Here is a 14,222-nt window from a genome sequence, read left to right as displayed (position 1 = left end):
TTCCGTTATTTTTTAGATTTGACAGTCTTGCTTCGGACGAAATAAATGATGAATGGAGATCTCGACTGCCCAGAACCCGAGTTTATCTGGAATTTTTACTTGTTCCGGGAGCTGACAGCTCTTCTCCATGTACGGTCGTCTATGCCATTTGGGAAGTCTGGGAGAAAGATTTTGAGGTTGAGGAGTACGCAGAAAGTACTCGGGTTATTTATATGCGGGTAAACTCTCCGACAACAATCCCTTGTCAGTGTTTTCACCGTATTTTGTGGGAGGGCAATCATGTGTAGATCGAGAGATTAATTTTGGAGCATAAAAAGCGTCAATATCGTTTAAAAGGTGGTCAGTGGGTGGTAGGAACCATGGCTAAGCCGCTTGTAGACACCCGAAAAAGCATCAGCTCTTTTCGAACGGCCATGTGGGAAAACGCGGTGCGTTTGTTCTGGGCCACCAAGACGCATGTTTTGTGGTTTATCGCCATGTTTAAAGAGTGAAAAGCTCATGGGAAGTGGTAGAGGTGTATTTTAACCCTTCAGCCGCGAGCGAGACAGCAGTCATGGGCTGTAGACAAGTGTGCTTTGGAGGAAATGCTGGACATCCCGCGGCTCATGGTTTACTTTGGTATCGTGGAACAAATTTTTGTGATGTCGAAAAACTTGTTGGGAAGGTGCGAGCTTTTACAACCACATCAGCATTGCGCTAGGTGCTCGAAACTTCGTGCTCAGACTCCTCAGCTGCTTTGAACAAGACAGCTTTCCTCGTGTTGACGTGCATGTATTTTGAACAGTCAACCGAGAACACAGCCTCCTCGCTCATGAGATCATTTGTTCAGCATTTTGAAAAACACAAGCCGCGAATTCTCCATCCATATCGAGGTCTTCGTTTTTGAGAGAAAGAGCAGATCATACTCGTCCTTATCGCCGAGTTTTGGCGATTTAAAAGAACCGAGCGGACGATAAAAGGCAAAGAACTACATTAAAGACAGAATGTATACTCCAGCCCCATTCTATAACCCATTCCTCGATATTTCCAAACAATCAAGTAAATCGTCGCAAACGGGAACATGTGGAGCGGATCGTGTAGCTTTTGAAACCCTTGGATATCTGAAATCGTCAAATTGATGTGTTTTTCTATGCTACTTGGGCAAGGAGTAAAATGTCGCATATTTATCGTCTCCATGGCTGCTGCTGAATGGATATTTTGGGTCACTCGGACAGCACAGAGCCATGTTTTTACGTCCACGCGTTCCGAACGCGCCCAGACATTGGGCGGTAAGTAGTCCCTTTTTGGAGGAAGTGGATAGGAGTGAAAATGTAGACATGCATTATCGCAACTGATTTTTGAGATGCTCAGAAAAGCGCAGAAATCTCATGAAGAAGGAATCAATTTCTTTTGGACACACGCGGTCACATCGGTGACCCACGTCGGCATTTTGGAGGTCAATGAAGACAAAAAGTGGTGGATGAAATGGAAGTCTGCAATGGAGCACTTTTTTATATGTAGGCAGTAGCACGGAAGTCATGTGAGAAACGCCTACCCCTAAGCTAGCTGCACATGAGAAACACAAACGATGTGAAGTGAAGTGTGAATTGATCGAGCAATTTCCGTAATCGAAAAGCTGAAGTAGTGCCGCCCATGTAAAAGCGCAGCAAAATGACTGATAAAAGCCCGCCAAACGCCTCGCTATGCATCAAAAGCCCTCTTTTGCCCGTTATGCTAGTCGAAGGTAACGCTCAATTTTTTCAAAGTCCCAGGAAATATCCGCCAATTGGGTCATGGCCTAATCTAGTTGCTCAAAACGCCCTGATTTTCTTGCCTTCTAGTTCTCCTCCCAAGTCCGCCTTCCTCTTTCCAAGCACTGAGTCAGGCGTGCCTGGCATCGGGATACCAGCACCCTTACTGTACTCTTCGAAACATGTAGCGTGGTAGACCTTGCCACCAACTTGCAGTGCATCCATCCACACGAAGTCGTTGGCGTCAACATTCCACTGCGTCTCGAACTTCTCTTGGCAGATGGGACACGGTGCTTGCTGTAGAACAGGATCTTGGGGCACGCTGATGTAGCGGTCCTTCGCCTGCTTCTTGGGCTTGTTTGCGGCGGCAGCGGCAGTGCTCTCATGCGGAGGAGCCGTCTCGTCTACTTCCCTGTAGTCGATCCACTCCTTCTCACCAATGTACCAACTCCGGTGCACACCACGCTTGTTCGCATCAGGATCCTTGACTTTGAAATGCCAATCCATATGGCGAGCCTTCTTCTCCTTGCCCTCTGCAGTAGCATCGAACCGCCTACCGCAAGTTGCACATATGTTAGGCTTAGCTTCGTAGAGACGAGAAATAAGATGGAATCGTGGCTTCTTCATTGATGCAGTGGTGAGCTCGATCTGGTCCAAGACGTTTGTAGGAGCCGATGTCTGGCGCGACATAGGTTGTGCCGCCATAGGACCTCCATTTAGATTGAATGGCAGACCCTGACCACTGCTCAGGGCTTTGAGAAGCCAATCAGCACTACCGAGGGCAGCAGATGCGGCCGGCGGCTGAGGAGGCAGTTGTGGAACGGGCGTGCTTTGCACAGGTGTCGCCTGAGAAACTGGTGGTGTGGCCCCAGGCTTGCTGAACTGAGCAAGCAGGGCAGCAAGATTGGCAGTGGGCGTCCCAGTCGGCGCCGGTGCTGGCGCTGCAGCCGGCGGAAACGACATCGGCGTAGACATTCCGGCTGGGAACTGGAACGGTGGAGGTTGATAAGGTGCTGGCGCAGGTGCTGGAACTGAAGCTGATTGAGCAGGAGACGACATGCGCTTAAGCATCTCGGCGAGGGAGGGTGGTAGCGACGGCGGCGTCGGAGCAGGCTGGGGTGTGTGCTGCGCCGGTGGTCGAAAGCTGGCGAGCAACTGTGCGACGTTTGGCGGAGCACTGCCTGATGGTGTACCAGTTGGAGGGTACTGTGGGGGGTACTGTGGAGGAAAGCTCGGTGGTGGTTGGTGCTGGGGATACACATTGGTCGGAGTTGGCGGAGGATAAGCAGTCGGCGGAAACCCTAATGAGAGTGCAGGAGGGAACGTCGGAGTAGGTGTCGGCGGAGGAGCCAATGCCTGAATTTGCTTACGGACAGCGTCCAATTGCTGCGGAGGGAGCGTCTGGGTGTCTAGGATGTGCTTCAACCCGAGTAGTGCCTCCAGCGTCTTACGAAGAGACGGATCATTGAAGTTCGTTGCGAATCTGGCCTGCGTAGTGCTGATCAGTTGTGCGATCTCGGCTTTCAAATCAGCGAGGTCATTTGACGACATGGGTGCTGATTGCTGCTGCGGAGACTGATAATGCACTGGAGGGCCGTTTCCATGCATCGGAGGCCCGTACTGTGGAGTTGGTGGCATGCCCTGCTGTACAGAGTTAGCATGAACGTTGTGGAATAAATTTAGGCCGAAGGAAGACCTACAGGTCGAGCACGCGGGTCGTTTGGTGCTGCATATCGCGCCATGTTCTGTGGCGGAGTCGCAGTGTCTCTCCAAGCTACTGTGGTGGGTGGTCGAGCTGGAAGCGCATGCGCTGGGCGTTGAACCTGTTGTTGAATAGCATTACGCATCTTAGCGAGTGCATTTTCAATGTCCTGTGTCACGTCTGCTGGGAACACAGGGCGGTTATCCAAGGACTCTGGCACTGGCTGTTTCCATGTTCTCAGCAGTCCTTCCATGGCCTTGCGGGTGCCTTGATCCATGACTAGGTAAGCGTCCATGAACGTTCTATACATGTTACGACCAAGGTAGACTGTATAAGGCGTGCCGACGTTCTTGACGATTGAGTCGAGCACGTACAGAGCCGGAAGCTTGAATTCTGGGCGTGTCTAAGACGTGTCAGTCACATGTAGCGGGTTAGATAAGCTGTGAGAAGCAAAGGACTGTCGTGCACTACCAGCTAGACAAACAAGTGCCTGTATGACTTACCGACTTGATGTGCTGCTCGAGTTCGGTTGATATGGCTTGGGCGTACTCTGTGTTCTCCTTGGCGATAAGGGTTAGATTGCTGATCTCTGGTCGACTGTTCATCCTCAGGTCTTGAAGCGCATCTCGAAAGTCGGCTGCCACTTCAGCAGCGGGCAAAGACATGATGGGCAAGTGTTTGCAGGGGCAGATGGAGAGGGGATGCTGTGTTAGAGGTGAGGTGCGCGCAGGACAAAGAAGATGGAGCTGTTTGCTTTGCGGCCGCGTGAGTCGCGTTCCAGGTCGATCTCGAATGCCAGACGAACAAGGTGGACGAAGTGCTGCCTCGCTATCAAACACACGGAAGATAGTGTTTCTGTTAAACTAGCTATGGTCTCGCTGGACTGTGCCACGAGCAGACTGAGCCTGCGAAGCTAGGACAGGGAATACACTCGCTCTCCTCCAGCAACTGCAATACACCAAAGCGTGCAATTCCGTCTCCTCCCAGCCAACTATAATGGCAGCAGCGTGTGGCTGCAATGCGCCTCGAAGCAGCGGATATACTTGTAGACTGCGCGGGTGAACGAGCAGGCAAAGTCGAGGGCGATGGCGGACCAGCGGTCGCGGCTGGTATCGTCGGTGTGCTCGTGTAGAATAGCACTGGCGCCTGTACAGATTGTCGCGGGCGAGTGACGCGACGAGCCTGGGGTCAGTGGGTGGTGTTGATGTGGAGGTGAGGAGTTGGTTGCGAGGTGAGCGGGCAGCTGCTGGAAAGCCTAGGCGCACGGACACACGCGACTGGCTGCAGCCGCCAAGACCACAGCTAGCGTCATGGGCAGTCGCGACCCTTCAACTTTCTAAACGTCTTTGTGCTGCTGCCACATCCTCTATCACCGCCAATCCTCCGTTTGTCCTCTGTGTTATATTCGAGATCCAGTCCTCTATTCTGGCGAACAGCGGCATATCTATCACGTTCCGATCAAACTTGCGCATCCACAGTCTTCAGCATGGAGGACGTCGAGTTCAAGGAAGACCATTCCAACTCAGTGCTGCCTGAGGCTGGCAACGACCCGAGCGACCCCCTGCGCCCAGAGATTGACGAGGAGAACTCGACACCAAACCCCACAATCGCCGAGCCGTACCAGGATATGGAGGTCACAGAAGACAAGGAGGAGATGCCCGACAACGACGACATTCAAGCTGGCCTCTCAGACAACGAATCCGTCCTCTCAGATGCGCTGGACGACGATCAGCTGGACGAGCAGTTTGGCGAGTTCGATGCAAGCAACATTGCTATCGAAGAGCGGGCTATCGACGAAGACACCGTCAAGCAGATTGGTGTGCACAAGCGCAAGCGAACCGCAGGCGAAGGTGAAGAGCCGAAGAAAAAGAAGAAGCGCGCCGACAAGCCGCGCCGCAAGAAGAACAAGGATGGCGAAGAGGGCGAGGGCGCAGACGATGGCACAAGGAAGAGCAAGCGCTCGAAGAAGGAGGGAGGCGGAAGCAGAGCCCGAGCTGCATCGCCAGACGACAATGAAGACCATTTGACGCCAGAAGAGCGTAAGTGACTCTTTGCGAATATGACACAACTGTACTGACATACGTTGAAGGACGAAAGCGCGCACTCGACCGCCAGATTAATGCCCTCGTCAAAAGCAGCGCGAACCGTTCCCGAAAGAAGAAGGATATCGACCTCGAGCAGATGGCTGACCAGGAGATCGAAGAGATGCGCCGCCGCATGGCCCAGGCCGCCGAAGCCGACAACGAAGGCCGCAAGCGCAACGAGCCCGCGCGCCACAAGCTCAAGCTGCTCCCCGAGGTCGTCGCCCTGCTCAACACGAACAGGCTCCGAGAAACCATTGTCGACCCTGAAGTCAATCTCCTTGAGTCAGTACGTTTCTTCTTGGAACCTCTGAGCGACGGCAGTCTTCCCGCATACGACATTCAGAAAGAACTCTTTGCTTCTCTGGCAAGGCTGCCAGTCAACAAGGACACGCTCGTAGCCTCGGGTATCGGCAAGGTCATCATGTTCTACATCAAGAGCAAGAAGCCCGAGCTTACCATCAAGCGACAAGCCGAGCGCCTCTTCACAGACTGGACGCGTCCGATTCTTAGGCGCACGGACGACTACCGCAAGAAGGAGTTTGCTCAGGCTGATTACGATCCTACGTACGTTGTCAAATATCACATATTGCACGATGTGCATGCTAACAATATCATAGCAAAGTCGCAGCCCCCCGTACCCAAGCTGCCAGCCAAGCCGCCCAAATCGCCGCAAACCGCAAGAAAGCCCTCGAGGCTCCCAAAGCCTTCCAGCGTGCGCGCATGGAAGCCGGCCCTACTACGTATACCATTGCGCCCAAGAGCAATGTTGTGTTCAACGAGAGTGGAAGGAGTCGCTCGAGCAACGTGGATATTTTGAAGCAGATCAAGGGCCGTGGTGGAGGCAGGCGTTGATTTGGCCGCTTCGCTGCTTCGTTCCTTTCCTTTCTTGGTTCGAGTGTTTTAGTATTTTGATCTTTCTGAGTGCAAGAATGGCGTTTGCGCATGATAGCATGCGAAGGGGTTTCTCTGAGCAAGAAATTAAATTGCATGGCTGGCGTCTTGCAAGCTAGAGTTTTCTGTACAATATATATCGATATCGAATATGCGAGGTTCATTGCCTCGGCTCTTTCCGATTATTGTGTTACATTTGCTGGACGCGCCTTCCAAGCGCATGCTGTGCTCCCGAACACGTGAACTAGCAAGCAAGGACGGTTTCGCGTTCTGGATCTATACGCGGTCACAATCTAGATGACGTGAACATTCCCAGGCTCTCGTAAACTCAGCATGAATTGAGAATCTCCAGACACTGAATCTCGACATGGACCTCTATGGCCTGCAGTCCAGTAATTTGATCATTTAGAGCGGATTCATACATACATCACAAGCAGTTCAAGATGATACAAAAAAGTGTTTGAACAGTTGAAAACGGTCTCTTCGCATGCAAGATAGGATTACAAATGAAGCCATGTCCGCACAAGCACCTACGTATAATCCCGCGTTTTGAGGTATATCTTTTGTACAAAGCAAGACTACTGGCTGGATGCCCTCGGAATCATGGCCGACTCTCATATCTCACCCACCACGCCGAACATCTATGACTTCTCGAGCTCAGCAAGAATCTTCTCACCCTTGGCACGAGCAGACGCAAGGTCGCCGACCATGTAGAAGGCACCCTCGGGAAGGTCATCACCCTCACCGTTCAAGATGGCCTTGAATGATCGGATGGTCTCCTTGATGTCGACAAGCTGACCCTCGATACCAGTGAAGACCTGGGCGACAGCGAAAGGCTGGCTCAAGAAACGCTGGATCTTACGGGCACGCTCGACGGTAAGCTTGTCAGCTTCCGACAACTCGTCCATACCGAGAATGGCAATGATATCCTGGAGCGACTTGTACTCCTGGAGAATCTGCTGGACGCGGGTGGCGGTGTCGTAGTGCTCCTGACCGATGACACGGGGGTCAAGGATACGGGACTTGGAGTCGAGAGGGTCGACGGCGGGGTAGATACCCAACTCGGAGATACCACGGGACAAGACAGTGGTGGCGTCCAAATGGGCGAAGGTGGTGGCGGGCGCAGGGTCAGTCAAATCGTCAGCGGGCACGTAGACGGCCTGGACGGAGGTGATGGAACCCTTGGAGGTGGTGGTAATACGCTCCTGCATGACACCCATGTCGACGGCGAGAGTGGGCTGGTAACCGACGGCAGAAGGAATACGACCGAGAAGAGCAGACACCTCGGAACCGGCCCTGTTGCATATTAGTACATCATCTAGAGTTGTGGCCGTGCAGGCGGAGGATGGACCTACTGGGTGAATCTGTGAATATTGTTAGTTACTGTGCAGACATAAATGGGAGAAAGTACTTACCGGAAAATGTTGTCAATGAAGAGCAACACGTCCTGACCCTCCTCGTCGCGGAAGTACTCCCTTTTAACAGTTAGCAATGGCTCATTTGCATAATGGGATAGAATTACTTACGCAACAGTGAGACCAGTAAGGGCGACACGGGCACGGGCACCCGGGGGCTCGTTCATCTGACCGAAGACCAATGCGACCTTGGAGTCACCGTCAAGCTGAATGACGGAGGTCTCCTGCATCTCCTTGTACAGATCGTTACCCTCACGGGTACGCTCACCGACACCAGTGAAGACGGAGAAACCACCGTGGGCCTTGGCGATGTTGTTCTGTTTCGCTGTTAGCTCATGCTAACCGTCTTGTCCCAATATCTCCTTACAATCAGCTCCTGAATGAACACAGTCTTGCCGACACCAGCACCTCCGAAGAGACCAATCTTTCCACCACGAGCGTAGGGGGCCAAAAGGTCGACAACCTTGATACCAGTGACCAGCACCTCAGCGGAGGTGGACTGCTCAGTGAACTCCGGGGGGTCGGCGTGAATGGCTGCCATCTTGGTAGCCTTGATGGGACCACGCTCGTCGATGGGGTCACCAGTGACGTTCATGATACGTCCGAGGGTGCCGCGACCAACGGGAATCATGATGGGAGCTCCAGTATCAGTGGCCTTAGCGCCACGGACGAGACCTTCGGTACCTGCATATAAACGTTAGCTACGCCCATCAAATCTTCGAGAGAGTTAACGCCCCGTCCATGGCGATGCATCTAACGATGTTTTCTGACGATTCGTTAGTGATGTTGTTCATGCGGTTGGGTGGTTGGTGTACGTGCCACCCAAATGTTGCGCCACCTCAAGGGTCAGCTTGTTGCCGCCATTGTCTGTGGTCAAGGCATTGAGAATGGAGGGCAATTGCTCGGTGTCGAACTTGACTGTGATAAGCTGTCAGCGCCAATTCTTTTATTGCGATCCGCAATGGCTGATATTGAGCTCCGCCGCGATGCAGCGGAAAACTTTTCAATCATGACCAAATGCTGGAACAACTTGGTCCAGAGAGCATGGACGTACCCTGCATGCAGTTAGCAGAGTTCTGAGGAAAGGTGATAAGATTTGAAGTGGTGGTCGTCCACTGATGCGCAGATTGATATCACCACCGATCTGTACAACAGCAACTCCACCACAACGCATCTAAACGGAAAAATTACATCAACCACAGCTCCAATCACTTGGTGTATCTTGCCATCTTTCGCAGCATCGGTTGATGCATAGCGTGCGAGGTTGGGGGCGAAGGTCTTCTTGATGGGCTGGAAAGCACTGCGGACAGTCGCCGGGCGGCGGAGGCTGGCGCTGGCGCGCAGGATCCCGCTAAAACCATCGCATTAGCTATCGATTCATCATCAATTGGATTCGGCATGTCTTGGACTCACCTCTTCAGCATTTTGTGATAATTGCGGATGGGGAAGGTGGAGAGGAGAGTGGTGTTGCTGTGGGAAGATGGGAAAGAGCTCTTCAGAAACTGGCCGCCCGGAGAAGGCGCACGGGCCGGAACCTAACCACTTTTAGCCGACACCTTGTCAAGCTCATAGCAACAAGCTATCGTCGTCGACTGTACTTGTCATACACGGGGAAATTGTTCTTTCGACCAAGTCAATTGAATCGTTATGATCTTGTCGCAGCTTCCCGTAAACGCACGCTGAATTCTTCAATTGGCGACTTCGGCAACAGACGAGGCCCGAGTTTTCCGAATCGTCCCGATAGAGATGAGTTGAATTCGATAGGCTCGGCGCTTTCCAGTCGCTCGTTCCTCCTTACTTTATCATATCATTCTTGTTATACTCTCGTCTCTGTCTGATAACGTAGCCTTTAAGCTATTCACAACTTGAGCAGACAGCCTGAAGCTATTCACAAAAGCGCGCACACCTGAGGTGGGTTCGCATTGATTGCAAAAGCAAAAACTTCTACCAAAGGTTAAGACTCAAGATTAAGTCATGGACAGATAGTTCTAGTACTTCTACGTTCAGATGCTGAGATGGTCATTCTTGCTGCTAGCGAATATCGGAACTACTGTTGCCAGTCAGACATTTTTCTCATTTTCTCCCGAAATTCTGCAACAACATCATCTAGCTGTCACTGGCTCAGACCTGCCCGAAGTACAAGGGGATGTTAGAGCTCGAACGAGATTTCTATCATAGGTATTACTATATCTCGTCAACTTCGACGGAAAGCAACCAGGGTGCAATAGGTGGCTTTACACAGGTGCTTATCTTTGCGACTGAACCCTATTGATTCTGTGTGAGTAAATTCTCGCTAGCAAATAACCCTAATTACTTTCTACTGGAGTCGACAACCTGCGATATATCGCGTTAGTTCTAAGCCTCAACCGAATAGCTATCTACTAGGATGTCAGTCAATTTTTCGTTGTCGGCATCAGTTCTGTTATCATTTGGCCGCATCGCAGATTTCTGGTTCTTCGCATCTCCCGCCTCGCCGCTAAAGGTGTTCGTAGCGGAAGAGTATACACTCTCTCCAACAGTCCTAGGCAAAGGCATACAGCGCATCGCACAGATATACATACCCACCCAGGCTTTAGGCCTGCTACACAGATACACCACTTACCCTGCAGCTGCGGATCAGGAAAGACAACAGACTGACACAGACGTCCGATTTGATTGATGTAGCTTCGCCGTGCGTATGTCACAGGTACGACACCATGAACTACTAAGTATTGACCCTACCTCTTGGCTACTTTCGCGGCGTTGAGGTCACGACCTTGCTTATCCAAAGTCACAGCCGGGAGCTTTTCAAGGTACCCGAACCGCTCCAGTGCGTTCCAGAAAACTTCTTTGAGAGATTCTTCTCGAAAAGTGGCGAGGAGAGACAAGTGTTCCAGGAATTGTTCTCAGGACCTAAGTTAATAATATACCAGCTAATATTGAGACGCTCATGTCTACCTAGTCTGGGACATGTAGCAAATGTGGTCAATATATATATACATATTCTGCGAAGATACGATTGTAGTAGCGATGATGTACTGGCTACCTCGAGTCTACCCAGGACGTTCAGCGGTGCGATCTGTGTCGGTGTCAGTATCTAGCAAAAACATAACCATACTCATAGCTTCTCCACCAAGATCTCAGCATCGCATCGCAAAGTATTCCGCGGATCATTGTCAGTACCAGAAATCTCACGTGTGCGAGTCGAGCCCGACTGCCGCGAGCTGGCAACAACGTGCGGCAGGAATAGTGCTGGAAATATATGAGAGACGTCTGTGACTCAAGATTGGTAACAGCGCGGCGGATGGATACATGGAAGTGTGTAGACCCGAGGAGCCAAAGTCAAGGGAAGTTGTCCCAAGTGGGTGAAGTGCTCAAAGAAACGTCTGGGGTAGTTTGGACAAGATTGCATAAACCCACAGACAGTGAAAGCTAAAACACGCTCAAAAGTATCATTTTCATATGTGGTATATTACAGTTACCTGCCTGGGTACTGCTTCTATCAAACGAACGATCTTTCTTATTTCTTCGACCCGCTCATCTACACTACAACGTACTCTCCAACGCCATGACAATCGCCGTCCGACTGGGCACATAGACCTGCAAGAAGTTCTTGCGCCCATTCCACGCAAACGGCGTAGTGAAGAACCTCGTGCTCTCATCCACATTGCCGTGTCCGCCAAACTGCTTGGCATCGGTACAGAGGACGATCCTGTACGTGCCTTCCTGCTCAACGCCGACGCGGTAGTCCGTGAAGCTGCTCTGAGGGTGGAAGTTGAAGATCCACAAGAGGCCGGCACGCTCGAAGACGATGACTTTATCGCCCTCGTGCTTCAGGCTAACGTATGCTTGAGGCGAGTGCAGCCAGCCGTACTTGTCCTCGGTCCATTGCATCTTGCTGTCGAACTCGTTGAGGTAGCGGTAGCGCAGCAACGGGTCGTCGACGAGGTTGAATTGGCGGCGGGCGTAGGTGAAGCTGTTGCCGTTGCCTTCGCGAGGGAAGTCGAGCCATTCTGGGTGACCGAACTCGTTGCCTTCGAAGTTGAGGTAGCCTTCGCCTCCGAGACCGTGAGTGATGAGCCTGATCATCTTGTGTAGCGAGAGACCGCGGTTGATAACGGGTGTCAGCTCAGAGAGGTCGGACATATTGGTGTACATCTCAGCATCGCACAGCCAGAAAAGCAGGGTCTTGTCGCCGACAAGTGCCTGGTCGTGACTCTCCGCGTACGCAATGGTCTTTTCGCCATGCCTTCGGTTGGTCAAGGTAAAGACCAGAGCACCCATGTCCCAATCAATATCTTGCTTCTCCTTCAACCACTTGATGTAGAGATCGGGTACTGCCATGGCTAATCGGTAGTCGAATCCTATTCCGCCTAGCGAGAGCGACACACAGAGACCAGGCATGCCGGACACATCTTCCGCGATGGTAATAACACCGGGGTAGAGTGTGTGCAGCAGCTCATTTGCTATCATGAGGTATACAACAGCCTCCTCGTCAACAGATGGGCCAAAGTACTCGTGGTACCCGCCAGAAAAGCCCCTGAGCATGGTTAGCATCTATACAGGCTTGCGTTCTAGATCATACTTACGTTCCAATGCCGTGATGAGTGTACAGCATGCTCGTGACACCGTCAAATCGGAAACCGTCGAATTGGTACTCCTCCATCCAGAAGCGCAAGTTGCTAAGGAGGAAGCGCAGAACCTCGTGACTGCCGTAGTTGAACAGCCTGCTGTCCCACAGCTCGTGTCGGCCCTTCGCACCCTCGTGGAAGTAGAGATGGTCGCTGTTGTCAAACATGTTCAGGCCGTCCAGCACGTTCTTCGACGCATGGCTGTGTACCATGTCCAGTAGGACCGTAATTCCCATGCCATGCGCAGTGTCAATCAATTCCTTGAGTTCGTCTGGCAGGCCGTATCTACTGCTTGCCGCGAAGAAGCTGTTGATCTGGTAGCCGAAGCTGGCGTAGTATGCGTGCTCCATGACCGCCATCAACTGTATGGTGTTGTATCCCAGATGCTTGATGCGCGGGAGGATGTTGTGCGTGAACTCTTTGTAGGTGGCTACTTTTGGCTCGGGGGACGAGATGCCAACGTGGGCTTCGTAGATGCGTGCGCTCTTGGGCTGCGCCGGCCGCTTGTTTTTCCAGACATACTTCTGCGGGGGGTTCCAGAAGCGGGCATCGTAGACGGGAGACACGCTGAGCTCCTGGGTCACGCGGGTGATCCAGGCCGGGATGCGCTCTTGACGGGCGTGGTCGTTGGGGACGACGAAGGAGACCTAGAGCCAGTCTGTTAGCCTTGCCACACTCATACATGGTGGCTACAGCAAACATGCCTTGATCTTTGAGTCGTGGGGGATGGTGGGCTGGCCGTCCTTGCCAGGTATCGTCACCTCGAAGACGCCAAAGTCGTTCTTGGTCATGGGCGTCGCATCGCGGTCCCAATTGTTGAAGTCGCCGATGAGGTACGCCCGCATGGCGTTCGGGGCCCACTCGCGGTATACGACATCGCCATTGGCCTGGACGTTGAAGCCGTACTTCTCATAGCCCTATGCACGCATCAGCTCTGCGGTCAATTGCTGCAGGACGAGGCTGCGTACTCGCGAGAACTTCTCCAGACCGCCTTCGGTCTCGTCGATCTTCTTGATCCACTGCTGTGCCTTTGAGAAGCGGCTCTTCAGCGCGTCCTTGAACGGCTCCAGGTAGCCGTCCATCTGGATGATGCCTGGTCGCTCATGTCAGTCAATTGCACCACAACGCAGCTTCAACCACCATACCAGTGCCATCGTTCGGGACCTGACCAGGCGCCTGGGACAGGGTCGAATTTGCTGAAGCGGCGTTGAGCTCCATGTTTGTTGAGGTAGGAGGAAAGAGCTCGGTGGAGCTCCAAGTTTGCTATCTACTCAACGGAACGGGTACGTGCTGCAATCGCTACGGTCGATGGAATAATGAACATGCACAAATGCGTGTATAGCTCCAGGACATACGGCGAGGAAACTTCACTTGCGGGGTCCCTGCCCTAGGATCGCTGAGGGCTGCACCTCTCAACCAAAACATGCGATCGCCAATTGCAGCTCAACGTCATCGTGCACCTGTCGCCAAACGGCAACGCGCCCGCGCCATGCATCCCAACAGCACAGCGTGTCGCAGCGCCCGGGAGGATTTGCGCCGCAATTCGTGTGGGACCACAGTCGGTCCCGTCTCGTCGCGCGTTGAAGCCTGGCGTTCACTGCACTGCACTGCACTGCAGCATGTGTCTGGGGACTTCATCGCGTTGTCTGGAGACAACGGCCCGAGCGGTGGCTGCTTATCAGAGACGTGACCCCGGACGTGCCCCGCAATGTCACGTCGGCTCAATGCGGAGAGAGCTCGCGAACTCACACCATACGCTGAGCCAGCTGCCCTAGGTAACGTCTGAGCTT

The 14,222-nt window shown here is 52.6% G+C and overlaps 4 protein-coding genes across 4 annotated transcripts; 1 reads left to right on the top strand and 3 right to left on the bottom strand.

Moving 5' to 3' along the window:
• Positions 1 to 1,790: 1,790 nt before the first annotated feature.
• SNOG_01300 (hypothetical protein) lies at positions 1,791 to 4,097 on the bottom strand (the record flags this gene model as incomplete). Its single annotated transcript, XM_001791893.1, has 4 exons — positions 1,791 to 2,671; positions 3,101 to 3,350; positions 3,431 to 3,835; positions 3,936 to 4,097. 4 exons carry the CDS (start codon positions 4,095 to 4,097, stop codon positions 1,791 to 1,793), a joined length of 1,698 nt encoding a protein of 565 aa, XP_001791945.1.
• Positions 4,098 to 4,918: 821 nt separating this feature from the next.
• SNOG_01299 (hypothetical protein) lies at positions 4,919 to 6,368 on the top strand (the record flags this gene model as incomplete). Its single annotated transcript, XM_001791892.1, has 3 exons — positions 4,919 to 5,471; positions 5,522 to 6,080; positions 6,134 to 6,368. The coding sequence occupies 3 exons, from the start codon at positions 4,919 to 4,921 to the stop codon at positions 6,366 to 6,368; spliced, it is 1,347 nt and encodes a 448-aa protein (XP_001791944.1).
• A 501-nt stretch (positions 6,369 to 6,869) lies between these two features.
• On the bottom strand, positions 6,870 to 9,275 carry SNOG_01298 (hypothetical protein). Its single transcript, XM_001791891.1, has 8 exons — positions 9,236 to 9,275; positions 9,014 to 9,173; positions 8,642 to 8,740; positions 8,555 to 8,588; positions 8,190 to 8,506; positions 7,934 to 8,139; positions 7,823 to 7,882; positions 6,870 to 7,706 (listed from the first exon to the last, which is right to left on the bottom strand). Exons 5-8 carry the CDS (start codon positions 8,451 to 8,453, stop codon positions 7,049 to 7,051), a joined length of 1,188 nt encoding a protein of 395 aa, XP_001791943.1. The 5' UTR covers positions 8,454 to 8,506; positions 8,555 to 8,588; positions 8,642 to 8,740; positions 9,014 to 9,173; positions 9,236 to 9,275; the 3' UTR covers positions 6,870 to 7,048.
• Positions 9,276 to 11,347: 2,072 nt separating this feature from the next.
• SNOG_01297 (hypothetical protein) lies at positions 11,348 to 13,514 on the bottom strand (the record flags this gene model as incomplete). The annotated part of the gene is made up of 4 exons (XM_001791890.1): positions 11,348 to 12,341; positions 12,391 to 13,079; positions 13,137 to 13,349; positions 13,401 to 13,514. 4 exons carry the CDS (start codon positions 13,512 to 13,514, stop codon positions 11,348 to 11,350), a joined length of 2,010 nt encoding a protein of 669 aa, XP_001791942.1.
• Positions 13,515 to 14,222: the final 708 nt, after the last annotated feature.

The sequence above is a fragment of the Parastagonospora nodorum genome, assembly GCF_000146915.1.
Source record: "Parastagonospora nodorum SN15 chromosome Unknown scaffold_2, whole genome shotgun sequence".
Lineage (NCBI taxonomy): Eukaryota > Fungi > Ascomycota > Dothideomycetes > Pleosporales > Phaeosphaeriaceae > Parastagonospora > Parastagonospora nodorum.
This window is presented reverse-complemented; position numbering and strand designations above follow the sequence as displayed.

What these genes read in the sequence shown, in the direction of transcription:
- SNOG_01298 (XM_001791891.1), bottom strand. Translation starts at nt 8,453, where the DNA reads ATGATTCCCGTTGGTCGCGGCACCCTCGGACGTATCATGAACGTCACT. An exon ending in TGTTCATTCAGGAGCTGATT is followed by an intron (nt 8,140 to 8,189) that starts GTAAGGAGATAT and finishes ACAGCGAAACAG; the next exon opens with AACAACATCGCCAAGGCCCA. An exon ending in TTCATTGACAACATTTTCCG is followed by an intron (nt 7,707 to 7,822) that starts GTAAGTACTTTC and finishes ACTAATATGCAA; the next exon opens with CAGGGCCGGTTCCGAGGTGT.